This window comes from Ictidomys tridecemlineatus, chromosome 10 (genome assembly GCF_052094955.1).
Source record: "Ictidomys tridecemlineatus isolate mIctTri1 chromosome 10, mIctTri1.hap1, whole genome shotgun sequence".
Lineage (NCBI taxonomy): Eukaryota > Metazoa > Chordata > Mammalia > Rodentia > Sciuridae > Ictidomys > Ictidomys tridecemlineatus.
Genome location: NC_135486.1, coordinates 117,156,047 through 117,183,316, shown reverse-complemented (window position 1 = coordinate 117,183,316; position 27,270 = coordinate 117,156,047). Strand labels below are relative to the sequence as shown.

General features: G+C 52.0%; 2 protein-coding genes and 1 long non-coding RNA gene across 4 annotated transcripts in view; 2 read left to right on the top strand and 1 right to left on the bottom strand.

The window, feature by feature from the left end:
- The first annotated feature begins 6,966 nt into the window (after positions 1–6,966).
- Hspb1 (heat shock protein family B (small) member 1) lies at positions 6,967–8,579 on the top strand. Its single transcript, XM_005328508.5, has 3 exons — positions 6,967–7,526; positions 8,089–8,152; positions 8,270–8,579. Exons 1-3 carry the CDS (start codon positions 7,157–7,159, stop codon positions 8,442–8,444), a joined length of 609 nt encoding a protein of 202 aa, XP_005328565.2. The 5' UTR covers positions 6,967–7,156; the 3' UTR covers positions 8,445–8,579.
- A 7,828-nt stretch (positions 8,580–16,407) lies between these two features.
- LOC144367466 (uncharacterized) lies at positions 16,408–17,242 on the top strand. The gene is made up of 2 exons (XR_013426875.1): positions 16,408–16,539; positions 17,121–17,242. It is a non-coding gene; the product is annotated as an uncharacterized LOC144367466 (long non-coding RNA).
- A 5,406-nt stretch (positions 17,243–22,648) lies between these two features.
- Positions 22,649–27,270, bottom strand: part of Ywhag (tyrosine 3-monooxygenase/tryptophan 5-monooxygenase activation protein gamma) — a 33,962-nt gene continuing 29,340 nt past the window's right edge. Inside the window, exons 2-3 of one of the 2 annotated variants that reach the window (XM_021728576.3) lie at positions 25,360–26,024; positions 22,649–23,398 (exon numbers count right to left, since the gene is read on the bottom strand). In XM_021728576.3, the coding sequence (XP_021584251.1) occupies positions 25,368–26,024 (657 nt within the window). In that variant the 3' untranslated portion in view covers positions 22,649–23,398; positions 25,360–25,367. Of the gene's footprint in view, positions 26,025–27,270 lie in introns of both variants that reach the window. The other variant, XM_005328506.5, reaches the window with a different exon arrangement.

Here is a 27,270-nt window from a genome sequence, read left to right as displayed (position 1 = left end):
CTTGCAGGCCTTGGAAGGCCTTCCAAATGACTCCATCTGGACTTTGCTGTCCCCCCACCTTGCATCCCCTCGTTGCCCTGGGCTCCAGTACACCTCAGTCCAGTGACCCCCAGTCATGCCCTCTCCATCTCCACAGATAGGTGGACTCAGGGTGTGAGGCCCCCCCTAGCAGCCTTCTACCCCATGGAGCCATTTTGATCCCCAGCTGTGTGGCCCCAGATTCTTCTAGGAACCTCTTCTTAGGGCCCCAGACTCTTATCCCAGTTATTCGTGGACATGTCTCTCTTTCCAACTCTCTGAGCTTCTGGAGACCAGGCCATGTCTTCTTGGTCTCTGCGTCCCCCATACAGGCCCTTTTGAAGTGCTTCTTGAATGAGCCAATGAGTCAATGAGGGAATCAAAGGACCAACAGTTCCTAAGCCTTGGGGAGGCCTAGGACCAAAGGTGAGGTGTGATGGCAGCAAGAAGACACCAGATGGCGACAGAGAGTGAGGGAAATGCCAGCTGCGGAGACAGGCCAGGACTGAGTAGATAGCTCCCCTGTCTAGAGGGTCCATCCCAGCCTGGAGGCGGCCAGCCCAGGTAGTATCTCTGGCTCCCTGGGGAAGAGGCCACTTGGCGCAGTTAGGGACAGTACCAAGCCACTGCCCCTCCCAATACCCGAAGCTCAGCCTGCACTCTGCTTTGTACCTTGGGAAAGGGAAAATCACCACCACCACCACCACCAGCAGCAGGCAAGGAAACAGGAAACTCCCAGGCGGCCTGGTGACCGGAGGAGAGGGTGGAGCATCCTCCCCAGGATGTGTGCATTTTGCACCAGATGTTCCTGAGCGTGGCTCAAGCTCTCCTGGTTTGGGGGTGCAGCGGGTCCTACAGCAGCCCCTTCTCCAAGCTGCTCTCCACCTAGGAGGCCCAAGACATGGGGTGCCTCAGCCTCTGGAGCCCCACCTCCACCCACTCACTTTTTTTTTTTTTTTTTGGTACCAGGGATTGAACCCAGGGTGACTTTACTATTAAACCACGTCCCCAGCTCTTTATTTATTTATTTATTTATTTATTTATTTATTTTTGAGACAGGGTCTTCCTAAGTTACTTAGAGCCTCACTAGGTTATCAAGGCTTGCGATCCTCCTGCCTTAGCCTCCCCCGAGGATGTGCCACTACACCCGGCTCCACCTGTCTACTGTCTAGGACTCCCTTGGAGTGGAAACCCAAATCCACCTCAGAACAGGAACCCTTATTTCCTATAGGTCTGGGGGATTATTGCCTGAGAGGTCATGGGAGAAGAGGTGTCTTCAAAGAAGTGTCCAAGGAGTTCCTGAAACAGAGAGGAAACGCAACTTGGGACCAGCAGGGTTCTTGGCTTATATAAAAGAATTTCAGCACACGCCAGTCAGAGAGGTTTATTAGGAAAGTAGATGCATATTCAAAGGAGAATGTGGATCATCTCAAGCAAGAGGTAAACTCTGGGGCTCCCAGCTCTTCTTTTAAAGGATACTTGGTGCTGGACACGGTGGCACAGGCCTGTAATCTCAGTGACTCGGGAGGCTGAGACAGGAGGATTCTAAGTTCAAAGCCAGCCTCAACAACTTAGCGAGGCCCTAAGCAACAGAGCCAGACCCTGTCTCAAAATAAAATATAAGAACCAGCTGGTGATGTGGCTCAGTGGTTAAGCGCCCTGGGTTCAATCCCTGGTCCCAAGAATTAATTAATTATTTTATTTTATTTAACCCTGTTTTATTTTCCTTTCTCCTTTCTACCTATTTGTTATTTCTTCGGGCCTCACACCCATCCCCTCTCATCATCTTACTCTGATTTAAAGCAGACCCCAGTCAGGCCCAGGCCCAGCAGACCAACAGGGAAGGAAGGTCCGTTTCTTGGGCCCGGTAAATGTCTCCCCAGCCTCCCCTCTCCTGCCTCCACTGTTACAAAGAGAAACGTACTCAGTGACATTTGCCAGAACCTGGTGAGGAAGATTTTATCCAGGACCATGAGACGGGCTCAGGACACTGCTGTGGAGCTGAGTGCCACTTTCAGGGGGCAAGAGGAAGTGTCAGCCTAGGCACAGGGTGGGGTCAGCGGATGGGAAATGACTAAGAGGAGCCTTGGGGAGGGGGGTGGGGAGGGGGCTTCAGGCTAGTCCCATCTGGCAGGGTTCCAGCTGAAGGCAGGCCAAGAGGTGTGGGACTTCAGCTGTGGGGATTAGGGGTGGAGGAGGAACCTGACCAGACATGGAAGGCTGCGGATTAACTGACTGATCTGGGCTCTTGCCAAAACTGGATTTTACAAGGAAGTGCACAGATGACCTAGGAGATCGCTCAGGCACCTAAGTTTGGTCAAGCAGAGAATCTCGGTCACCACTGCCCAAATACCCCCATCCTGCAGCATTTTGACTGCGAAGGAGCAGGCCGGAGGGGGGCCGAGTGGAGGAGAAACTTGACTCATGGCCCTGGAAGGAGCCTTCCAGAACATGCAGTCCAATGGTCTCATTGTGCAGATGAAGAGAATGAGTCACGGTGCTGGCCTCCCGCCAACCAAAGCCAAAAACATCCAGGTCCACAGACTCCCAAGCCAGACAGCTTCTGCCTGCTAGACAGCCAAGGGCAAGAGGGTCCAGAGGATGGATCCCTAGCCCTGCCGCCTTCCTCAGTGTGGTGGGGGTGGGCGGTGTCCCCCAGGCCAGCCAGAAACCAGAGGCCTAGCAGGGGAGGCAGGCTGGACCTGGGTTTGAGGAAACATACTCCTAGAGAGGGAGTGTCTAGATGTTTCCAGAAAGATCTAGTGCCCCCTGCCCCCCGTTTGCTTTAATGACAGCTGCCCTCATTTTTAGTCCCAGCAGACCCAGTGGCTGGTGCCACCATCAGTCATCAGCTCTCTCAGCAGCTCCAGAGGGAGTTGGAGCAGCTGCCGGAACACTCCAGTGCTTTCTCTGAGGCTGGGCCAGCAAGGGAGGGGCTGGTTGAGCTGCAGTTGGCAGAGGCCTGTCAAGGGCGTGGCCTGTGTGGCCAAAACCTCCGGCACAGTGCAAGGGGTGGAGGTTGGTCTTGCAGCTTCTGCAGAGTGCCCCAGATTTAGGGGTTAAGGGCACGAGGAGGGGTCGTCCCATGAAAGAATCTCCAGACCCTACAGAGGGCACTGAAGGAGATGGGACTGTGATCCATCCCTATGGCTTCTCGGAAGTCCCTATGGGGGTAAAGTTCTCCTCCCCCCCACTTCTCTCTCGCTATCGCTCTTTCTCTCATTCTCTCTCTCTGCAGTGCTGGGGATGGAGCCCAGGGCCGGTGTGTGCCAGGCAGATGCTGTACCACTCAGCTATACCCCCAGCCCAAAGGGTTCTCTTTATCTCAGAAAAACTACCCCTGGGCTGGGGTTGTGGCACAGTGGTACAGTGCTTGCCTAGCATGCATGAGGCACTAGGTTCGATCCTCAGCACCACATACAAATAAATAAAGATATTGTGTCCACCTAAAACTAAAAAATCAATACTAAACATTTAAAAAAAAAAAAAGAAAGAAAAACTGCCCCTGGAAAGTCAGGGTCCTGTTGCTGCAGCGGAACACAGACCACCAACAGTGGGCACTGCCACTCAACCCTGGCTCTGCTTGCCAAGCCCAGCTGCCACAGGGAGAGTCCAGGCTCCTGGGGAGGCACTTGGTTAGGAGTGCCAAGGACCCCAGAGGACCTGGTCCAGCCCTCCCTGTCCTGCCCCCTGCCCCTGGGTCCCAGAAGCCCCCTGCCTGGGAAGTCTCCCCCTGAGGAAATGGGAGTCCTGAACTCTAACCCTTCCCATCCCTTCCAGCTTGAACCCAGGGGCGCTTAACCCCTGAGCCATCCCCCCCAGCCCTGTTTGTATTTTATTTAGGGACAGGGTCTCACTGAGTTGCTTAGGGCCTTGCTAAGTTGCTGAGGCTGGCCTGGAACGTGGGGTCCTCCTGCCTCAGCCTCCCAAGTCACTGGGATTACTGGCAGGCGCCACGGGGGGGGGGGGACCCAGTGAGACCCTATGGCAATTCCGGCCCTCAGTTTTCTCATCTGAAAAAGGGGACTCAGATGAGCTTCATATGTATACACCATAAAGCACATACAACTGAGTAACTGTCACTGTTTGAAGCCACAATATACAAAGCAAAAGACCCTCAAGAGAACACTGAGGGAGTTTGAGCACCAGGCACTCAACACACCTTATCACATTAGGGACTCGCCGCTTTGCTGTCAAACAGGAGGGGCATTATCAGCCTCATTTTGCAGATGGAGACATGTGCACTCAAGAGGTCACCAGATTCGTGAATAGCCCAGCCCTGTCTGACCCCAAAACCCAGCTTCTCACCCCCCTCCACCCTGCTCCCTGTGCAGCCTCAGTGTCCCCTCTTTTGTGATCAGCTGGTCTCAGAGTAGTCATCCCTCAAGAATGGCCCACACAGAGGGACGAACGCCGACTGTGACAGGCGGGGCAGGTCAGTGTGCCCTGGGGTTGCACCACCTTCCCTGGCCTGGGCATCGGGGTGGACTCTCCTCGCCCTGATTTCAGGCAAGATGAAGGAAGCTTGTGTCTACAAAGTGCTGGCAGCCACCAGCAGCGTGGGTGGGCCTGGCAGGGCCCCACTTGAAAGCTCCCATGACCACACCTGACAGCTCCCTCTTGGGTGGGGAGCCCTGGGCTCCAGCCTGGGCAGAGACGGGCAGGTCTCTATCTTCTGATCTCACCTGAATTTATAGAGGAGCTGGAGGTGGGCGGGGCTGGGAGTGCCGGGAACCATGGCCTGCAGCTTCCTAAGACGCTTAGGAGGACAGCCAGGAGCTCCCAGCTGAGACCTCCCCAGCTCCCGGCGTGACTTAGCAAGGGAAGGGGCAGAGGTGAGGGCAGGCATTCTGGGTGCCCTACACTTGGCCCCTGAGCGTTCTCTCCTGGGCTGGCCTGGGACTCATGACCCATCCCAACTCTATCCTAATGCAGAATGGGTGGGCAGGAAAGAGAGGCACCCATGAGCTCTCTCTCTCTGAAAGGAAACTGAGGGGCTGGGGGTGTGGCTCAGTGGAAGAGCGCTTGCCTGGCACGTGTGAGGCCCTGGATTCGATTCTCAGCACCACATAAAGATAAATAAATAAAATAAGATAAAGGTATTGTGTCCACCTACAACTGATAATAATAATAAGGAAACTGAGGCTCATCAAGGTGAGTGGCCTGGAGTCCACCTGCCAGTCCCTTCAGTGTCCCTAGAGTCTGGGTCTGGGTAGGACAAGGCCTCAGTCTCCTATAGAATTGGCAGGAGTGAGAGCTGGGGATGTGGCTCAGGGGTAAAGCAGTTGCCTGGCATGTGTGAGGCTCTGGGTTTGATTCTCAGCACTGCATATAAATAAATAAGTTAAATAAAGGTTCACTGACAACTAAAAAAAAATTTAAAAAAAGAATTGGCAGGAGTGGAGACTGCACCCTGGGACATGCAGCCAGAAGGATGGGGTGGGAAAGAGGAAGTAGGGAGCCCAGGGGACCCCAATGTGAAGAGGCTGACATGTTGGTACTTTACAGAGACAATGGCCAGTCAACCTCTGGAGCTTCAGCTAAAGAGGAGGGAACACAGAACCTAAGTCAGGAAGAAGGAAAGCTGAACAGGCCACATCTGTGCAGGGAGGGGAGCAGCACCCTCAGGCTGAGCACCTCCTTCAGAGCTGGGAGATCGGGGGCCTGGACCCCAGAGGTGGTCAGGTCGGGGAAGAGGATCAAGGGGTGAGCCTTAGGCTCCAGGCAAATTTGTGTGAACTCGATCTCTTGGACCCACACTCCGCCTCCTGTGTGGTAGGAGTCATAAGCCAAAGGGAGGGGGCTGGGGATGTGGCTCAAGTGGTAGGTGTGAAGCACTGGGTTAGATCCTTAGCACCACATAAAAATAAAATATTGTGTCCACCTAAAATTAAAAAATAAATATTTTTTTAAAAATAAGCCAAGGGGGATTTGGGTGGCGCACGCCTGTAATCCCAGCAGCTCCGGAGGCTGAGGCAGGAAGATCTCAAGTACAAAGCCAGCCTCAGCAATTTAGCGAGACCCTAAGCAACTCAGCAAGACCCTATCTCTTAACTAAAATATTAAAAAAGGGCTGGGTGGCTAAGCATCCCTGGGTTCAATCTCTGGTAACAACATCAGTAACAACAGCAAAAAAAAGTGCTGGGGGGGGCAGATTTTGAGCTCATAAGCTGCAAAAAGGAAACTGAGACCGTAGGAGCAGGGCCTTGGCCAAAATCAGATAGGAAGCCAATTGTAAAGGCCAGACTGGATTCAAATTCATTGTACTGAGGTTCCCTGGCCAGGGCTTCTAAAGGAAAAATAGATATGGGGAAACTTGACAGTAACCTCCCTACTAACGTGAGTCTCAGCCAGATGGGCCAGCCCCACTGCTCAGGAGAAGGGAGGGGAAAGGCTAATTCGGCCATCTCCAATTCCAGGCAGGGAACAGTTAACTACCAACTATGAGGCACTAGGCTCCAGGCTAAAGTCTTCACTTGCATGAAGTCATTGAATCCCTGGCCCTTTCCAACAACACCAGCAACATCTTGGTGTCCCACCGTGGGAAAGTAAGGCACAGAGCTTAACTTATACAAGTTCACCTTCTTGGTGGCAGATCCAGTGGCCTCAGGCAGTCCGGTCTTGAAGTCCACCCTCTCAAGTACCACCCCACTCGGTTCTAGGACACAACTCATCACGGGGCCCCTCTGGTCCAAACCTACCTCTACCACTTCCTGGTCGTGGGGCCCCACCCTGGACAAGTAATCCAACCACTCTGGGCTTTGATCTCCTTAACAAAAGGATGGGACGGGCCACGGGCCAACTCCCGCAGCGCTTTAACGCCCAGGCTGAGTGCACCCTGCGATGGGCATAATTCCAGCTCCCGTGCTCTCCTGTCATTTGTTTTCCTAAACAAGAGAAGTTTCCAGATGTGGGCAGAACCTTCCTCGCCCCGCCCGCTGCCCCTCATAAGCCGTGGGAGGAATGCAGGGGGAGGGACGGCCCCCAACTGGTCATTGCCATTAATAGAGACCTGAAGCACCGCCTGCTAAAAATACCCGGCTGGAGACCCATAAAAGCGCAGCCGGGGCCCCAGCCCAGCACTTCTCGGACTTCAGCCCGACGCGCATTGAACCGCCCAGCGCAGCCAGCAGCCAGCATGACCGAGCGCCGCGTGCCCTTCACGCTCCTGCGGACCCCCAGCTGGGACCCTTTCCACGACTGGTACCCGAACCACAGCCGCCTCTTCGACCAGGCTTTCGGGCTGCCCCGGCTGCCGGAGGAGTGGACGCAGTGGTTCAGCTCCAGCGCCTGGCCGGGCTACGTGCGCCCGCTGCCCGCCGCCGAGGGCCCCGGGGCCGTGGCCGCGGCCGCGCCCGCCTACAGCCGCGCGCTCAGCCGGCAGCTCAGCAGGGGCGTCTCGGAGATCCGGCACACGGCCGACCGCTGGCGCGTGTCCCTGGACGTCAACCACTTCGCCCCGGAGGAGCTGACGGTCAAGACCAAGGACGGCGTGGTGGAGATCACCGGTGAGCCCCTTGTGGTCCCCTGCGGAGGATGAAGCTGGCGGGGAGAGCCTGCGGGAGCCTCCCAGGGCGGGATGGGCTGGGCCGAGGGTCCGGCCCGGGAGAGGTCCGAGGCCTGTTCCTCGACCCGCTTCCCTTGGCTCGGAATGCGCGATGTGGGTCGCTCTGAAGGACCCGGGGCGCGAAAGACGTTAAGAGAAGGAAGGTTCTCCCCTTCCCTTGGAGAACCCCATCCCCGACCCCTAAGAGCAGGTGCCCTGGCCCTGGCCCCGGCAGCGGAGGGGGCGTGTACGATGCTTTGTGCGCCTGCGGGCGCCCAGTCCGGGCCAAGAGCCCAGCGCCGCGCCCCCACCGGTGGGAAAAGTTCTGGGTGGGACTTTTCGAAAACTTATGACGCCGGGAGCGGACAGTCAAGCCCCCCCAGATACCCCCAGACAACTCGATCTGTGTCCTCCTGAGATCCAGCTACCCGGGAGTAGGTGGTGGGGCCTCTGGCCAGAGGAGCCTGTTGGGATGGGCGTGGGCCGGTCCACACAGCCTCTGACCTCCTTCTACCCCACCCCAGGAAAGCACGAAGAGAGGCAGGACGAGCACGGCTACGTCTCCCGCTGCTTCACTCGGAAATACACGTGAGTCTTGGCCCAATTTCGGGGGGGGGGGTTGTTGGGAGGGGGTCCAGCGGAGTGGACGCAGGGAAGGGGACAGGGGCGGTGTGTAACAACTGCTCTCCTTCTCTGCATGTCCAGGCTGCCACCCGGTGTGGACCCCACTCTGGTCTCCTCCTCTCTGTCCCCTGAGGGCACACTCACCGTGGAGGCCCCCATGCCCAAGCCAGCCACACAGTCAGCGGAGATCACCATCCCCGTCACCTTCGAGTCACGTGCCCAGCTGGGGAGTTCAGAAGCTGGGAAATCTGAGTAGACTGGAGCCAAGTAGAACCCATTACCCTGCTGTCCACCCCGAATAACGACTGGCCGACCCCTTCACCCACCCGTGTGCTCTTTTGATACATGTACCTTCTCTTTTTCTCAAATAAAATTCTAAGTAACTGCTGGACACTGTTTCAGACCCTCCTGGTGTTTGTGGAGACCTGGGGGTGAGCGCCCTGAGCAAAAGCCTCCTGTGTTCTTACCTAAGCTGAGGGCCTGCTGGGCTGAGCTCTCTGCTGGACTTTGGGGACCCAGTCAGGTGTGGGGGAGAAGAATCCAGGAAGAGCACCTCTCCCCCCAGTCGGTATTCAGGGACCCAGCTGGGATAAGGGGAAGGTGCAGTAGGGGCAGGAGAGGGGACTTCCTAGGAGCTCATGGTCCCTTACTGTCTTGTCCGAGAGGCACAGGACCATGGAGAAGGAATAGGAGGTGTGGCAACTCCAGCTGACTACAAAGAGGGTTTGGTCCTCAGAGGACCTGAATGCAGGACAGGCACGTTCTCTCAGGAGGGGCAGGTGCCTCGCAGAGGAGTGTGTTCTAGTTGTTGGTTCCTGGGGAGGGAGGGCTTGCCTTGACTGGTCCAGGTAGGAACCATCACACCTCATTAGCCCTCCCTAGTCTGCCCTTGCTCCAGCCCCCACCCTCCAGCAGGCCCAGGGAAGGTTCTAAGGAGCCTGCTGAGGGGGCTTTGGAGCCCTGTCTCCAGCCCTATTCGAAATTCCCCCCAAATTCCAGGAACAAGGTCTCAAAACCTGAGGCTGTGACAAGACACACCCACACTCATTCCTGAGCCCACAGCCCTGGGAGGAGAGCTTCCACAGGGAAGAGGGGTGCACATACCTGCGATGCTGCCCTCTATGCTCCCAGCCTCTTGGTGTCCACTCCCTGGTGCAGACCCTGTTGGGACACCCACATCTGGAGCAGGTGTGAAGCCAGGGCAGGTTGGGCCCGAGAGGCCTGGCTGGACCTGGACCAAGGCCAACGGGGGAAAAAACACGCAGCAGGAACTGTGTCGGTACAGCTGGCAGCACAGGTCTGAGCTCGTCTGCCAGGATGCTGCCCCGCCTCTCCAGCCTTCTACCATCAGGCCAAGACTGCTTAGGCCCATTTCTGAGCTCCAGACCCTGAGCCTGCCACCCCTCATCCCTAACACTGCCCCCCACCCCCGCCAGGAGCCTCTGGATGCCTCCATGTTCCTGTGGCCCGAGATGCCAGCCAAGGTTTAAGCCGTTTGCAGTTCCCCTGTGACAGACACCAGGGATGCCCTGGCCTGCTGAGGCCTGGCTATGTCAGACATAGTGACAGTGAGGCTGCCCTGAGGTGCCCTTGGAGAGTCATCCTCACATCAACCCCGAAAAGAGGTACAATTACTCCTGCTTAAGCCCTGGGAACAGCATGTCTCAAAAGAAGTGACTAGACTTGGAAGGGAGGAGGTGGGTGACGTGTGTGTGGTCAGATTAGCCCAGACCCTGCTCAGGGACAGGGAGAGGGTCTCCACAGTTTCAAGTGCTACCAAATAAGGCTTGATGAGGCTTTGGGAGGAGGAGGCTGAGGACCAGGAAGCCAAACAGACCTGGAAAGAGCTGCCAAGAATCTCAGGCCCAGTGCCAAGATCACAGTCAGCGGCAGACAGGGGTCAACCTCTGGGGTGTTGGGGTTGCCCCTGGGGTAAAGTCCCAGGGCAGTGTCTTTGAGGCTCTGGGCACTAGGGGCCTCATCTGAGACATGGCTGGGGCACTGATGGGAAGGTAAATATAAGAATTCAGTCCCTACAAGGGAAACCAGGAACTGAATTCTTATTTTCCTGGGAAACTGAAGTAGAAATGGGGTAATTGAGGTAGCTGGCTGGTGGTGGAGCCACCCAGCCACCCAGCTGGGGCGGAAGGTTAAGAGAAAGTGCGGGTGGGCTGCCCTACACCCTTGGCTCAGGGATACTGGGTAGCATCTCCAGATGGAGTGGGCTGTGGCTGGCAATACGTGACAGTCTCTGCTGAGGGCATCTGGCACTGGCTACTGTGGGCTCAGACATTGGCCTTGGGTCAATGCATAGGGCACACCCGGGAGGCTCTGGTCAGCCTAAGGCCATCCGAGGGCGGTGCTCTGTGATCTGGCCATGGTGGAGGCTGGCAGGCCCAGCTCCCTGGAGGCCCACAGTTCCTGTGGCTGCTGCTCATCCCCAACTGGCTCAGGTTTACCCAGGGATTCCTGGGCCACCTTCTGCTCCAGAGTGCTTCCTGGGCCTCTCTTTTTCTGTCGGTTCCAGTGGGCATCTCCTCTGGGCCCAGCACCCAGCTGTTGGTCCAAGTCCCTGCTCTCAAGGGGACAACTGGAGGAAACAGCATGATTCCCTTAGAGAAGGGCCAAGCTGGGCTTAGTGGAGGCGGGCAGGAGGGATTTTTCGAAGTGAGACTTGTGGGATAGGCAAGGAGAGACAGTCACAGCCTTGGGCCAGGGCTGGAGTGAGGGAAAACAAGAGGGGACTTGAGAAAAATGTGTGCCACATGCCCTGTACCCTGCCCCACCCTGATGACCTTGGCACTGAAGGCCAAGCTAAGTGTAGACTACTGAAGTCATAAAAAAAAACAGGACAGAGATCAAAGCAGATCCCTGCTTTGTTCATTCATTCATTCATCATTCATTCATTCATTTATTGGTACTGGGGATTGAACCCAGGGGTGCTTGACCACTGAGCCACATCCCAACTCTTTGTATTTTTTTAAAAACATTTATTTTTTAGTTGTATGTGAACACAATACCTTTCTTTTTTTTTTTTAAAGAGAGAGTGAGAGAGAGAGAGAGAGAGAGAGAGAGAGAGAATTTTAACATTTATTTATTTTTTCTTAGTTCTCGGCGGACACAACATCTTTGTTGGTATGTGGTGCTGCTGAGGATCGAACCCGGGCCGCACGCATGCTAAGCGAGCGCGCTACCGCTTGAGCCACATCCCCAGCCCATACCTTTCTTTTTTTTAAAAAAAAAAAAAACATTTTATTTTTTAAAGTAGTTGGACATAATACCTTTATTTTATTTATTTATTTTTATCGAACCCAGGGCCCTGCATGTGCTAGACAAGTGCTCTACCGCTGAGCCACAATCCCAGCCCCCTTTCTTTTGTTTTTATGTGGTACCGAGGATTGAACCAAGTACCCCTTCCTTTGAGTCACAACCCCAGCCCCTATATATTTAATTTTAAGACCAGGTCTTGCTAAGTTGTTGAGGCTGCCTTTGAACTCACAATCCTCCTGCCTCAGCCTCCAGGGCAGCTGGAGTTACAGATGTGTGCTACCATGGGCCATTTTAAACAGGGTTTAAAATGCCTGCTTTAAAATAGGGCTCTGGTTCTTAAAAGGGGGTGACTGGGAACGTCCAGCTGAGAGGCGGACCCGTGGGCTGGGGAGAGGGGCTTGCTGACCTTGCCATCAGTGGGGTTCAGCAGGCCCTGGCCTTGACTGCTGGGAGAGTGAATCTTTTGCAGATTCCGCCACCTCCCCTGCTACAGAATTGTCCCAGGAATTGGCAGGCAGCTTTCCACAGCTCCCCTGGTGGGGAAGAAGGGAGGGAGCAAAAACTTCGCCAAGAGAGGGCACAGAACTGGGTCTCAGGCAGGACCAGAGCACCTTGGTGATGGGGAGAGGGGAGGAGGGTCAGGCATAAGAGGAGCTCCTGCCAGGGACTGGCCATGGGTTGACAGAGTCCCAGTCTCACTCGCCTGGCATCAGGCGCCTGAGGGCAGGGCCAGGCATGGGTCCAGCTGGTCAGGGGCATCTGCTGACCTCACTTTGGAACCCCAGAATCTCCTCACCCTATCCTCACGTACACACACTGGGACCTGGGGATCTGGGACAATCCCCGAGGTCAGGCACAGACCTGCACAGCAGCCAGTGGCCAGCTGAGGACCACTACGGGGCAGCAGGAGGCAGCTGTCTGGGCGAGGGCAGGGGAGGCAGGCAGGTCTGATCCAGCGTGGTGCTGGACCCAAGCTCAGAGCCATGAAATGGGCTGACCCCCACCTTCACCCTGTTCTCAAAGAAAAGAGACCCCAGGAATGTGGGGGCCTTTCCATGGAATTCCCTTGACAGTGCATGTCAAGGCACAGGGGTGGGGGACAGCATTACCCAATAGCCACGAGAGCCCCTAATCTGTAAATGTCCAGTGCAAATCAGAAAAAGATACCCGCTCCCTTCAAGGGCATGAGGAACCCCAACCCGCCCCTTTGGGTGAGTTCCTTTCCCAGAAGACACCTGGCCTCACCCCTCAGCACACAGAGGAGAATGCGAGGCCCAGCAGGGGCTGTACTTGCCCAGGGTTGTCCAGCAGATCAGGGCAGAGCAGGCCACGTGGTCCCAAAGCCTCTTCCTGGGGTGTGGAATGCCCAGCGTAGTGTCCCCACCCACTGTTCTACCCAGCCACTTGTGCCCTGTGTGTGTTCTATTGGCGGATGCCCCAAGTGCCAGCCCTGAGGGGCACAGGCTTCCAAGGGGAAAACCCACATGTGAGCAGAAATCACTCCACACCTGCAGGAACCTCTGAGCCAGGGGTGGGACTCTCCTCCCCACTTCCACGCCGCCAGGTGACTCCGGACCTCACTGTGTGCAGCACTGTGCCTCCTGAGGATGCGCTGTGTCCTCATGGGCTTCTGAGAAGAGACAGCTCTGTCCACTTCCCATTGGTGCTGGAAGAGTTGGCAACATCAAAATGCCAAGAATCCCGGGCTCACCAAGAAGGGTCAGCTCTGGAATGAAAACTGGCTGGGTGACCTTGAGCAGGGACGTAGAAGGTGGGAGAGCCTGACTGACCAGCCAGCAGGGGAGGTCCATGCCCAGCCAGGTTCCCACCTTCAGCCCAGAGAGGAAGATCACATCTGAAGAGCAGCCCTGGGGTGTCCCCACAGCACGATGGCCACTCACACCCTTCTGTCCAGCCCAGCAGGTCAAGCTGCCCTGTCTACCAGAGAGCACAGGCAGCCTTGCCTCTGTGCCAGGAAGTCTGCCCCACCCTGGCCCTGGGGCTGAACAGGACAGAACCTGCCAAGGTCTGGGATGAGGAGTAAATTGAGAGGTTTAAGCACCAGGCAGGGCCACACCTGGGCTTGGGCCAGTCTTGCCCTGGGCTCGGCCTCCCGCCTCCTGTCTGTGTGGGTTGTCAGTCCTGGCAGGGTGGGAATCAAGCAGCAATCACAAAGGTTGGATTGTCCCCTAACAATGGTAGGAAAGCCAAGGTCCCAGGGGTGCACAAGGAAATGAGACAGCGCCATGCAGTACCACAAGGGCCCGGGCAGAGCCTGCTCTGTGGGACCCCTGTCTCACCACATCCGCCCACCTGCACAAGATGGGTCTCTGCAACTCCTCTCAGGGATGGTAGGAGGACCCCTGTGTTCAGGCTGGAGGAATCAAGGACAGGAGGCTGATCACTTAATCAGGTGGATGGATGACAAAGAGGCCCCAGAGTCCTCTCCCTCAGGAGCCCCCTCCCTCCCTGGGTTCTCTACCCTTTCAGCCCCCTTACCCTCCTACCCTCGCTGGGCCCCTTCAGAGTGCCATCCTCCACTCCTGACCCCTCTGATTCCCATCGCCTTTACTTAACCCCATCCCCACTCCCTCCCTACATCAAGCCCCCTCTAGCACACTGAACCCTCTTTCTTGGAGTTCTCCCATCTCTGGACCCCCACCTTCTTCACTTCACCAAGACTCCTCCCTTTTTGAGGCCCTCCTCTCTCTGCCTCCCACCCCCACCTTTGTCTTTGAAACCCCTGGAGAACCTCTGCTCAAGGCCTGTCGGGCCTGACAGCCTTGAACCCTAGGAGTGCCTGCAGGAGTGATCCTTCAGCAGGGGTCCTGGAGCCCCAGGTCCAGTGCCTCTGGGTTGAAGGAGTGGTTCTGGAGGAAGAGTAAGTGATCCCCAGCAGGAAGGCCACAGGTCTGGGTACCTCTTGGACTGTCCTGGCTCCCTTCAAGCAGGAAGCTTTGGATCACGGCCCATGTGTATCAGGCTGGAGCGGTGCCAAGGCAGGTCCTGAGACTGGCCCCTGCAGGATGCCCTAGGGCTAGACATTCTAATCACCCTGCCCCCGTGCCCAGATACAGTAAGTGACTGCCCCCTGGTGCTCCTTCAGAGAAAGACCCCAGACATCCCAGAGTGCTCACTCCAGAACCTTCCAGAATCTCTGCCCAGGTTCTGGGCTTGGCAGGGTCAGCAGAAATGGGAGCAGGAGGCCCAGTCTTGGAAAATACTGACGCCACCACCGTCCCACCCTGCCATGCCATTGGTCCCAATCTTCCTTAGGGGCCTTCAAGCCTGACAGCACATCCCCTGCTCACTGTCTTGGCTGCCAGTCTGATTCAGCTTTTGTAGGGCCTGGAAGCCAAGGCTGAGATCCTGGGCCCCTGCCTTGCTCTGGCATATCTTTGCTGCAGGGCGTGTGAATCACTGTGTCTGCTACTATTCACAACTGCCACGTACTGGACACCTGCTAGCTGCCCATCACTCCTTAGCTAACTGACTCCTCATAGCAAACCTAGGCCACTAAGAGGCAGCAGAGGATCATGGATACCCTGTTAGCAATGTCAGCCTGCCTGAGTTCAAATTTCCACTCAGCCACTTTCTAGCTATTGGATTTTGGTCTAGTTAATAAGCCTCCGTTTCTTCATCTGCAAAATGAAGCTGTATAGGAATAAATAGCTGATGTTTTTAGAACAGGGCCTGGAAACAGTACCCAGTCGATGCTAGGGATTTCTATAATGTAGACCACATTATTCCCACTTTACAGATATGGAAACTGATAGGTTAAGGAACTTTAGAAGTTATGTTACAGATCCAAAACACAGTAGGATGGGAATCTAAATCCTGAATTCTTAAGCTTTTCTTCCCCAACACAAAATGGAACATTACTGAGTGACAGAAGCCACACCGAAGCTGATTCTTACATCCAGGTAGGATGGTGATGTGGGAAACTTGTTCCTCCTTCTGGGATGAAATTATACAACTCTATGTTGGAAGATGGGGAGGGGAGAGACTGAGGTATCTGCACCCCCTTCTATTTCTAACATCTTTCCAGGTGGTTTCTGCGGGTGAGCCCTGGCTCTGGTTGGCCACCATTCTATTAGAAGCGTGAGCATGGGGCTGGTCAGTACACCTGGGCAGAGGACCCTGCACACCATGCTTGAGGATGACTGGCCTGTAACACTTAGTAGGATAGTGTGCAATCTGAGGCTGGACAGGCAGGCAAGAGACGGGTGTTGGCCTCAGTGTCCTCAGGACACCAGGTGTGCCCCGTATGCCCACCTCACTGCTCCACAAGGGGGGCAACGTGTAAGGTGATGGGAACTGTCAGATCCGAGTCTCTGTGTCCCTCTGATACCTCCCAAAAGTGTGTGGTGGGGGTCAAAGATATTCAGAGCCCTGGTTCCCCCTCTGCGAGATGGGAATAATGCAGACGTCTTAGGACTTGTTTCAGAATGAGATCTGTAAGAAGAAAAACAGCAACTCAGCGAGACTCTGTATCGAAAATAAATAAATAAAAAGGGCTGGGGTGGAGCACGGGAGACGGGGCCACTGGTTCGATGAAAACGCTGGGTGCAGGCGCGGGTCCCGGCACACCAGGAACCTCAGGCTCCGCGCTGCCAAACCGGTTCCTTCCAGGGACAACGCCCACGGAGGTCACTACCACCCTCTAAGTAGAGTTATGATGCCCTCCACACTGCAGACCCGGTTCCTCCGGCAATGAAGGAGGGTGGCGAAGGCGGGGTGGATAAAGCTCCGCGGAGGCGGGAGGGCCAGGTCGAGCACAAATCGAGCTCGGGGCAGATGAGCAGGCCGATCGTGGAGCAGGAACCCGAACCCTAGCAACAGACCCGCCATTGGCGGTGCGGGAAGAGCCTAACCTGTGATTGGCTCCTACCACGCCCGCGAGGGAAGGGGCCGCCTCAAGGGGCGGGGCCACGGACGGGTCCGGGCCCCGCCCGCCTCACATCCGGGCACCAGCGCCGCCCGCGGGGTCGGAGCTACTGGGGAGCCGGGGAAGCGGAGGGAACTCTCGGTTTGCCCGTGCGAAACGAGCCCGCGGGAGACGCAGGCAGTGAAGCTCGTGGGTACGGGCGTCTGTGGCGGGGAAGGGCCCAGAGAGAAGCCCCGGGTTGGAGCTCCCAGCTGGGCTGGGCTGGGCTGCCGCCCTGCGACCAGCGGTGTCCAGCGCGGGGCAGTGGAGGGCAGTAGTGCGGGAGCCCCTGGGTGGGTGGGACCTCGACCTGGAGAGATGCAGAAGCCTCCCTCCCAACTCCAGGCCCGGCGAACCAGCATCATTGCAGTTGACCAGGCGGTCAGACCAGTCATCTTTCGTGCATTTTTTGGGTGCTAGGGGGAACCAGGGCTCTTGTGTTTGCTCAAGAGCTTCATTTTGTCCCTCCCACCACTTACGTAAGGGGGGGGGCAGCCATCATTCTCTCTTTGCTTCAGCCCCAGTGGGACGTAGCATACTGATTGGTCTTGGGGATGTGGACAGTATTTAGGGAGATTACAGGGAAAAGGACACTCATAATGCTTCAGAGCTTCTGTCCTTCATACCATTTCCCCAGCCTTTATTTGTAAAATCTCGTCTGTGTTCCTAATGTAATCTGATTTAGCACCGGAGGATATTTTTTTTCCCACTTTGCCCCTCCCTTACCCACTCCAGCCTAGAACTCACAACTGAAGGACCACAATACACCAATAAGGAATGTTCCAGAGACAGCAGTCCTCAAAGTCAGAAAGCAAAAACCTTGCAAAGCATAATAAAAAATAAAAATAAAAATACCACCACCATTTTTTTGGAAGTCACTTTTGGCTCCCTAACAATCCAATATGACCCATCTGGTTTTAGACTGTCAACCACCCAGATGTGGTGGGCCACAGGATCCCAGAGCCTCAGGAGGCTGAGGCAGGAGTGGCCAGCCTGATCAACTTTGTGAGACCCTGTCTAGACAAACAGGATGGTCAGCGCAGTGGCGCTCACCTGTAATCCCAGCGCCTTGGGAAACTGAGGCAGGAGGATTACAAAGCCAGCCTCAGCAACTGAATGAGATCCTGCCTCAAAAAAAAAAAAAAAGGGGGCTAGAGATATGGCTCCAGTGGTTTAAGTGCCCGTGGGTTCAACTCCTGGTACCAAAAAAACAAACAAAAGGCGGGAATGTAGCTCAGTGATAAGGGGTTGCCTACCATGTGCAATGCCAAATTCAGTCCCCAGTACTACATAAATGACAAGAGAGACTGCAATTGTAGCTCAGTGGTATAGTGCTTGACTACATTTGTGGTTCCAACCAATGTGACTAAACAAAAATAACCACTAAGACCCCAGTCCTAAATTACTGCATCAGATTAGAATAAAAAGTGGCATTTTGATGTCTAAGAGCCAAAGTAGTAGGTAAGATAATTTGTCCATCATTGGAAGAACCAGGGTTTTTTGATGGTTGTTATTGTTGTTTTGTACAGGGGGATGACTGAACCTGGGGCACTGAGCCACACATCCTCTACGATTGTCTTGCTGAATTGTTTAGGGTTTTACTAAGTTGCTGAGGGTGTCTTTCAAATTGCGATCCTCCTGCCTCAGCCTCCAGAGATTACAGGCATGCGCCATTGTGCCTACCTGGGAGAACCAGTTTAGCACAATGGCTGAGGCTTCCCTAACCATACCCAGAATGAAGGTGGCTGGCATCCACTCACCTGTTGCTGATATAACTATGGCACATATGGCGAGTGGCACCGTTTCTCCACCCCACCGACACCCTGCTCAGGACACAACAGCTTTAGATTGCCAGGCCTCACCAGGCCAAGCATGTTGGACAGTTCGCTGAGTCAAAGCAAGTGCTCGCTCACTGAGCACCTCTCTTTTCCCATGGGGGTTGGGGAAGGTACTGTGAGGAGGCAAAGCCCCCAGCCTAGCCGACCAGTCAGGAAACATGATGGTTCTCGAGGGTGGCTCAGGTTGGCCTTGGTGTTGGTTGCTGCTGAAAAGGCTGGAAGACAGAGCCACATCCTCCGGCAAGGGAAGGAGCTGTGGGCATGGCTCAGTGGCAGAGCTCTCCTAGTGCCACAAGAAAGAAAAAAAAGAAACAAAAATCCTCTGGCAAGACAAGTGTCCCAACTGGGTAGGAAACAAACTGAATGGCAGGAGGAAACTTACAGACAAGCCCAGAGTGTGTGACATTCTATGAGACTATCAAGTAGCCTGTTCTCTTGCAACCCAGAGTCAATGTCATAAAAGAGGTCGAATGAATTTTGAATTGATCCTCCTTGGCATGGGAGGGGTATTAGAATGAGTCATCAAGGGCTGGGGTTGTGGCTTAGTGGTAGAGTGCTCACCTAGCATGTGTGAGGCCCTGGGTTCGATTCTCACTGCATTCCTGTAAATAAAGGTCCACTGACAACTCAATAAGCATTAAAAAGAAAAAGAATGCGTTAAAAAGAAAAAGAAAAAGAAAGAGCCATCAAATGCATCCTGAGGACAATGTGGGGAAATCTGAACATGGGCTGATACACTAGGGAATTGGTGTTTGGTGTAATGGTGGTTACATAACTATCCTTATTTTTAGGAGAAATGTGAACATGGAGTAAATGGCATGTGGCGACTTACAAGTTCCACAACACAAAGAGAAGTCTGCCCCCTTCCAATGGGGCTAAATCTTCTAATTCAAGAGGCCACCAAATCCCATTTATCCTTATTTAAAATCACTGTGCAAACATTTCTGGTCCATAGCAGTGCTCAAAAGAAGCAAAAATCCTATCTCAGGCTGAGCCAGATCAGGAGGGGGACAGCAGTGGTTATACTACAAAGGGGCAATGAATGGGTGGCATGTGTACAGGCATGGTAGGACAGCTAATGGGAAACCAGGGGTCAGCACAGGATTAGCCAGGTAGTAAATATTTTAAGGTTTGTGAACCACCTGTGTTTCTTGTAGGAGGATCCAAAGTTCAAGGTAAAAAAAAAAAATAAACAAAAATATATATAGTAGATAAGAAAATTTTTAAAAGTTGAAATCCGTCTCAGCCACTTAGCAAGACCCTGTCTCAAATATTAAAAAATTAAAACTACATTCTTAGCAAGAATACAAAAAATTGTTTTACATTGCACCTTTTATTTATTTTTCAGTTTTTGGTGGACACATCATCTTTTATTTTTATGTGGTGCTGAGGATCGAACCCAGCACTCTGCGCATGCCAGGCAAGCGTGTTACCACTTGAGCCACATCCCCAGCCCCAACATTGCACCCTTTTATACTATTAGGTGCATACACCACTAATTAAAAACATTCCTACCCCCAAATCATGTTCCTCAAAGTAATTCCTATTGGCTTTCCTCTCTTGCAGTAGGGCAAGAGTGCCTAACCAGTACCTTACTTAACCTGGGCAATCTGTTTACTTGTGAGGCCTGTGAAAGCCTGCCCCTCCTTCAGATTCCTCCCGGACCACAGGTACCCACAATTCCTTAGAGGTAGGGCTGGTGTGGTCTGCATCTAACCCGTCCTGTCTCGTCCCTCCAGACTTGGCGAATTCAAACCAGCAGGCTCATTGGACAAGGCTGGTATATCACATTTTTCTTAAATATTTATTTTTTAGTTGTACTTTGACACAATACCTTTATTTTATTTATTTTTATGTGGTATTGAAGATCAAACCCAGGGCCTCGAACATGCGAGGCTAGCTCTCTACCACTGAGCTACAACTCCAGCGCCAGGTATATCACATTTTAATGCTCTGACCAGGTTGGTGACCACTTAATGTCAACTCCCAGAAATAGAGAACAGCTAGTTTTCAGAAGCTATTTCTCCAAACTTGCTCTGAAAACCAAGTTGCCATTCTTAGCCACTCCGATCATCCAGAGTGAGTCAATGTGCAGTCTCAGTTGACCCGTGCAGAGGCCAGTGTGTGTGGTCATCGCTCATAAATAGACTGGAGAGAAACTGCACCCGCCCTCTGCAGCATGCCTGCTGTGCTGGAAGGTTCCTGCCACTGAACCTCCATATTTATGACCTCTACTCCACCCCCAAAGTTGTCAGGATGAACTCTGCTCCACGGATGCCCCAAGCAAGGGGGCTGAGGGACTCCCTAGTACCCACTCCTGTCCCTGTCCCCTTACTTCACTGCTATACCCTACTGGCTATTTTCAAAATCCTATAACACACTCAGCACAAAGACACAGAGCTTGAAGAATGAGTTTGTTGTTCTGCAATTCAGAGGACTGAAGCCAGGGACACCGTTACCATTGTGCTACACATCCCCTGCCCTTAGTGAAAAATTCACTAAGTTGCCCACACTGGTCTTGAACCTCTGATCCTCCTGCCTTAGCCTCCTAAGCAGCTTGGATTACAGATGAGTGCCACCTGAACCATGAGAAGCTTCTAGCCTTCTTCTACACCACCATTCAACCCAGCTCTTCAGGGCCATCCTTTCCAACTACCCCCGCCCCCAATACTTCAACACACTGCACGTAGCAGCAGATATCAGAATCCAGTTGATCTATAAAATAGTGAAACAATGCTACGCCTCTATTTTTTTGTTGTTTTGGAAAACAACTATTTTTCAAGAAACAAATGGTGATTGTTTTTAGACAAATGAGTATTTTTAACTTGTAGTTTTTGATTCAACCCCACACAAACAAAAAGCTCTTCAGAGTTATATAAAAGGGTTCTGAGTTGAGAAAGTCTGAGGACTGTTGCATCAAAGAAATCTTAAAACTGGCCAGCCAGACATGGTAGTGTCTGCCTGCAGTCTCAGTGACTTAGCAGGAAGCCAGCATGGGCAACAAAGTGTCCCCCTCCTCAAAACACAATTTCCAAGGGGGCTGGGAATGTGGCTCAGGCGGTAGCGCACTGGTCTGGCATGCGTGCGGCCCGGGTTCCATCCTCAGCACCACATACCAACAAAGATGTTGTGTCCGCCGAGAACTAAAAAATAAATATTAAAAATTCTCTAAAAAAAAAAAAAAACAAACCTATTTCCAAGTGTTCACGGAATACTCTGGGTAAATTCCACTCATGATAACCCTAAGAGGCAGGTGTCACAAAGGAACGGGGTGTCGTAGCATCTTCTAAGTCCTTTTCCCTTGTTTCCAAAGAGCCTCAGGGACCTTCTGAAAACCTGCCCACGCCTGTACTTTCTCTTCTATGCTCAGTGGCTCCTACACTGATCCTGCTCAGCACATCCCAAGGGGCCATGTCGGCACTGCCCGGGGTTAGCTCACCAAACTTGGGAGGGCCCCAAATCCAGGCATCAGTGAGTGGTAGGATCTCAGGCCCAGTCACTGCCAGTTCCAAGCCATACTTGCAGTGGCACTCAGGGTGGTCCCAGGGACAAACAAGCTAACCCAGGAGACAATTCATTCAACGTACAGTGAAAGGCCTCTTACACAGTCTTATCACACCAAATGTGAGTTGAAGTTTCTCAGAAAATAAAAAAAAAACTGTCTCCCTCCACTGTAAAGGCCACCCTTCCCTTCTGCTGAAACTTGTACCCCCTGACAGGTGCAAAGGCTTTATCTCATGGACAATATTCCCACTCGCAGGTACCTCCTGATGCCTCCAGCAGCACCTGGCTATTGGGCTCAGGAGCAGGATTCAAACTCAGGCCTGTGCTTCTCACCAGTTGTATCCCCAAAGGGCCCTTTGGGACCCGGCCAAACACAGTACTTTGCAAGAGATTTGGGCTGGGTGTGGTGGTGCACACCTGTAATCCCAGCAGCTTGAGAGGCTGAGGTAAGAGGATCGTGAGTTCAAAGCCAGCCTCAGCATAAAGTGAGGAACTAAGCAACTCAGTGAGACCCTGTCTATAAATAAAATACAAAACAGGGCTGGGGATGTGGCTCAGTGGCCTTGTGCCCGAGTTCAACCACTGTACAAAAAAAAAAAAAAAAAAAAAAGCAGACTCAGGAGGCCCAGACAGTGTTCTAATTTCTATTTCCTTTTTTTGTTCAAGTGCTGGGGATCAAATCCAGGACTTGTGCATATCTAGGCAAGGGACAAGTGCTCTACCTCTGAGCCATACCCTCAATCAACCCTTGATTTTCTTAAGGTCACTAAGCCCAGGTCTGACTCCCAGACACAGGTCCTTTGTACTGGAAGCTGTCTCGCCCCACACCCCATCAATCCATCCAAACTCACACACCTCCAATCATACCCCCAAAAGCAAAGGAAAAGTTAAAACATTAAATGAAACTAAATGGCACGGACATCAGATCTGTAAGTTTATTTGCTCAATGTACGACAGCTACATAATGACTCACATTCATGATATTCCATCACTGAGGAAAACTGCTAAGAATGGTCCGTGTGCGAAATAATTCCTTAGAGAAACACGGAGTTGGAAAAATAATCACTGATTAGACCTTAAAAATAGTTCACTGCATAACATGACAAAAAGCACAAAGGCTCATTCGGAGAACATAGTCAGTGCTCTCCTACACTGTAATAGTTATAATTTCACCATGACAAACACCAGACATTAAGATTAAGCTAACACTGGTGTTTCTTTTGCCCCCCCTTAAAAACAAAATATATAACTGCATGTCACTATAGCAACATCCAAAACAGATCAATTTGTTACGATCACTATTTGGTAGAGCAAACTTGTACCCCCAAAAGGAAAAATTAAATTAAAAAAACTTTTAAAAAATTTGAAGACTTAATTTTTTTTTGTCATAGGAATACATAACACCTACAGTATAAGTTAATAAATTTCAAGCTACTGTATAGAAATACAACACGAGCATGCACAATATTGTATCAATAGAGTAATGGAGGAGTAATCATTTCACTGGAGAAACAGTATCATAGGCAAGTGCATTTCTTTAAAAATAAAGAAAAGAAAAGAAACCATTCAAGCTGCGTAACACCAAGTCTCCCGTCCCTCTTCAGTTCCAGCCCTCTGTCTGTCTGCAGGGATTTTATCTTGCATTATTCTAAAACGCAGCCAGAGCCAAAGCTGAAATTTAAAGGAAAAATAGGTTTTGTAATTCCAGTCAATCATTTCCAAATGCGATAAGGACGGACACGACACTGCTCACTGGACATGAAGATAAAATTAGGGAAAGACCCACTCGCCCCTTCCCCCAAATGTTTTCCATCCACAGCGATGACTCCAAGCTCCTGTAATGGCACAAAAAGCGACAAAGCTCTGTTGAGTTAGAACTCCTGGAAGAATTCAATGAGTCAGGACTTCCACCAGGGTGAGGAGGGGCCCTCGAAGGAAAATCATGCTGGGAAACTGCAATACTACGGAGCACACTGACTCTACGGTCATCACCACTCTTCTATTGTCACTGTCACTGTGTCCTGTTAAACATATTCATTTCCTAATTGTAAGCTTGATTTTGGTCTAGCGAAAGCATGTCAGGTTTTCCTCAGTCATTATTCATATCTCTCCTTGCCTAAATAAAACAAAGTAACAAAGTAACTCTGATGTCATTACCCATCTTAGGAGTCCACATGGTTACTGATTTTGTTAAAAAAAAAAAAACTAAGAAAAACTGGACAGGCGACATGCAATGGGTCATGTTTACAGAGACCAAGCTGCAGTGGGAAGGAGGGCCCCAGGGCTAACTGAGAACAGCTGTGTGGAAACAGCTCTGTGGTTTCCTTCAATTGCAAAATGTACGCTAACTCAGAGAGGTCAACCTCCAACTTCCATGCTTTCCTTGAAAAGAAAAAGGGGAAAAGTTTTGGTCAAACAGGATTCAGTGCTTACTCCCCGTGGTGACTTCACTCACGGCCCGCAGCAGGCCCACCCTCGGGAAGGAGAGCTGGAGGAAGGCTGGGCAGGCGCAGCGCCTCCTGCCGAGTCTCTACAGGTTCAGCTTCTAGCACCTGACTCTCCACACTGCACCACACACCTTCTTGAAGGCCACCAACCTCTACGATCCAACCTCCAAGCCACTCAGTACAGCGGGGAAAGTTCACGTGCAGAGGGGAGCAATGGCAGTGCGATCCCTGAGGAAGGAGCTGAGGCAGCTGGGAGCAGGGGTCATGGAGAATCTAACACCATACATGACAGACAGACCTGAAGTGCCTCCATTTTTGTGGTGCTTAACGTTTCTGTTAAAGCGATTAATAACTTCTGTTGTGGATTTGTTAAGAGGAAAGGAGGATGAAATCCCACAGCCACCTGCCAAGCACCTATTAACCGAACCTAAAGTAGCTTTGACTCTCCTCAGGGCAGGTTAGCCAAGGAGGCAGAGAACAGCAAAACCAACCTAGATACGGCTAAAGAAGAATGTAAAGCCAAAAAAAAAAAAAAAAAAAAAAAAAAAAACAGCAAAGAAAAATTCACAATTGATGGCTTGATGTCACATATGGCTGTAATGTAGAAATACTGTAAACTGCAATTTAGTGTTAATACTGTCGACTAATCAGACTTGAGGAAAACGGGCAGGCCTAAACTGTAGGATGAGCAAACCTCATGCTCCAAGTCTGTTTGCTTGGGATTTAAACTATGCCATGTCTGGTAGAGGACACCCCAAAAGAAATGCACAGCTAAAACAGAGGAGAGAGAAAGTACCCAAAACTTAAGACAAGAGCGTATGTACATAAAATCCTTACTGGAACCACAGAACTTACTGAATGAGGGCCATTCCATTTACATTTTCTTTTCATCTCAAAACCTATCACCTAGCAATAAGTTAAATTAAAGACAGACAGCTCCACTTGCATGAACCTACACCACAGTCCATATGCCGTGAGACTGCTACTCCAATACCAGCACAGCTAGCCTGACTTTCCACTAGTGGTATTTTGGCAAAAACGTCAAAGAGGCGATCAAAGACAGGACAGGTCGTGGGTTTCTCCCTGGGAAGGTCAGCCCTCCCTTTCCCTCCCCCACCCGACCCCCAACTCATGGGAAAAAAATAAAGACTGCAGTAGTAGCATCAGCGTGCGCTGCCAGTCCACCTGGGGCCTTAATTGTTGCCTTCTCCGCCCTCGTCGTCTTGCTGATCGCTTGTCCAGAGCGTTAGGTTGTCACGGAGGAGCTGCATGATGAGAGTGGAGTCCTTGTAGGAGTCCTCGTTCAGAGTGTCGAGCTCGGCAATGGCATCGTCAAAGGCGGTCTTGGCCAAGTGGCAGGCTTGCTCTGGGGCATTCTGGATCTCGTAGTAGAACACGGAGTAGTTAAGCGCCAGGCCCAACCGGATGGGGTGGGTGGGCTGCATGTGCTCCTTGCTGATCTCATGGGCTTCGCTGTAGGCCTTCTCAGAGGACTCCACCACGGTGGCCCGCTTCTCTCCAGTGGCTACTTCAGCCAGGTAGCGGTAATAGTCCCCTTTCATCTTCAGGTAGAACACCTTGCTCTCGTACTGGGTCTCGCTGCAATTCTTGATCAGGTAGTTGTCCAGCAGGCTCAGCACATCTTGACACACCGCCTCCAGCTCCTTCTCGATTTTCTCCCGGTAAGCACGAACCATCTCTATCTTCTTCTCATTGCCATCTGCAGATGTCTTCTGCTCAATGCTACTGATGACCCTCCAGGAGGAACGGCGAGCTCCAACGACATTCTTGTAAGCCACAGAGAGCAGGTTCCGTTCTTCATTGGACAGTGGCTCATTCAGCTCTGTCACCTGTGAGAAGAAAACAATAAAGAGCTGTTACTGTACAGATGATATCAACTGGGTTAGTCACATCTTTTTACCACTAAAACACAACAGTAGATCAAAATGATTAACAGAAAAAGAAGCACACTGTGCGGGAATAGGGAAGGGAGTGGAGGGGGAATAGGCAACCAACAAGGGAAAAATGCAGCTGGCTTCCTCCTCAGAGAAGGACCCAGGCCCAGCACATGTGGTTCTATGGAAGAACTGTCAAGTCTAGCTCTTAGATGACAACTCAAGTTATTATCTTAATTGCAAAAGGTCTATACAATTTTCTCATGTAACATCACATACATATGATCCTAGAGATTCTAATTATAGATGACTTACATTCCTCAGCTTGTCTGACTGACAACTTCATTTGCGCTGTCATTCACTGACCCCTAGGCCTACCCCTTTTGGGCGAGAATATACCTGAGTCAAGTTTGAGTTGACTTTTGAGAAACAAGAAGGCTTTTCTGCTGGTATGCCAAGAAGAATTACCAGGTGTGGTGGCGCACACCAGTAATCCCAGTAACTTGGGAGATAGAGGCTAGAGGATCACAAGCTTAAAGCCAGACTCAACAACTTAGCAAGACATTATCTCAAAAAATAAAAAGGGCTGGGGATGGGGGCTGGGATTGTGGCTCAGCGGTAGAGGGCTCGCCTAGCATGGGCAGGACCTGGATTCGATCCTCAGCACCACATAAAATAAATATTAAAAAAGGAAGAAAAAAAGGGGGGAGGATGTGGCTCAGTGGTTAAGCAACCCTGGGTTCAATTTCTGCTTCCAAAAAAAAAAAAAGTGGAGAAACGTGTACTTGTGACAGACAGCGTCCATAGGATTAATAACATACAGGACAAGAAAAATGAGCAAGTACTTCTGGAGGTAGTCAGAGATGATGCTTTAATAGGAACTTCAAAGGTTTCTGTCTTCACCATCCTAAGACTGTCAAGACATTAAGTCACTAACACTCCCTTTTTAAATTTTACCTGGTTGTGTGATATCACAGCCATTAGGTTTCTAACAGAGCTCTTACTTTCTTCCAGATTCTGAGGCCACATTATTCATCTAGCCTGTGTTTACCGGCTGCTTGTTCTTCCGCCCCGCCTAGAACACCTTCCAGTACTCCTACCTGGCATATACTAAAAGTATTAAAAACCAAGGTAAGGCCAGGGGCAGTGGTACATGCCTATAATCCAGCAACACAGGAGGCTGAGACAGGCAGATCACAAG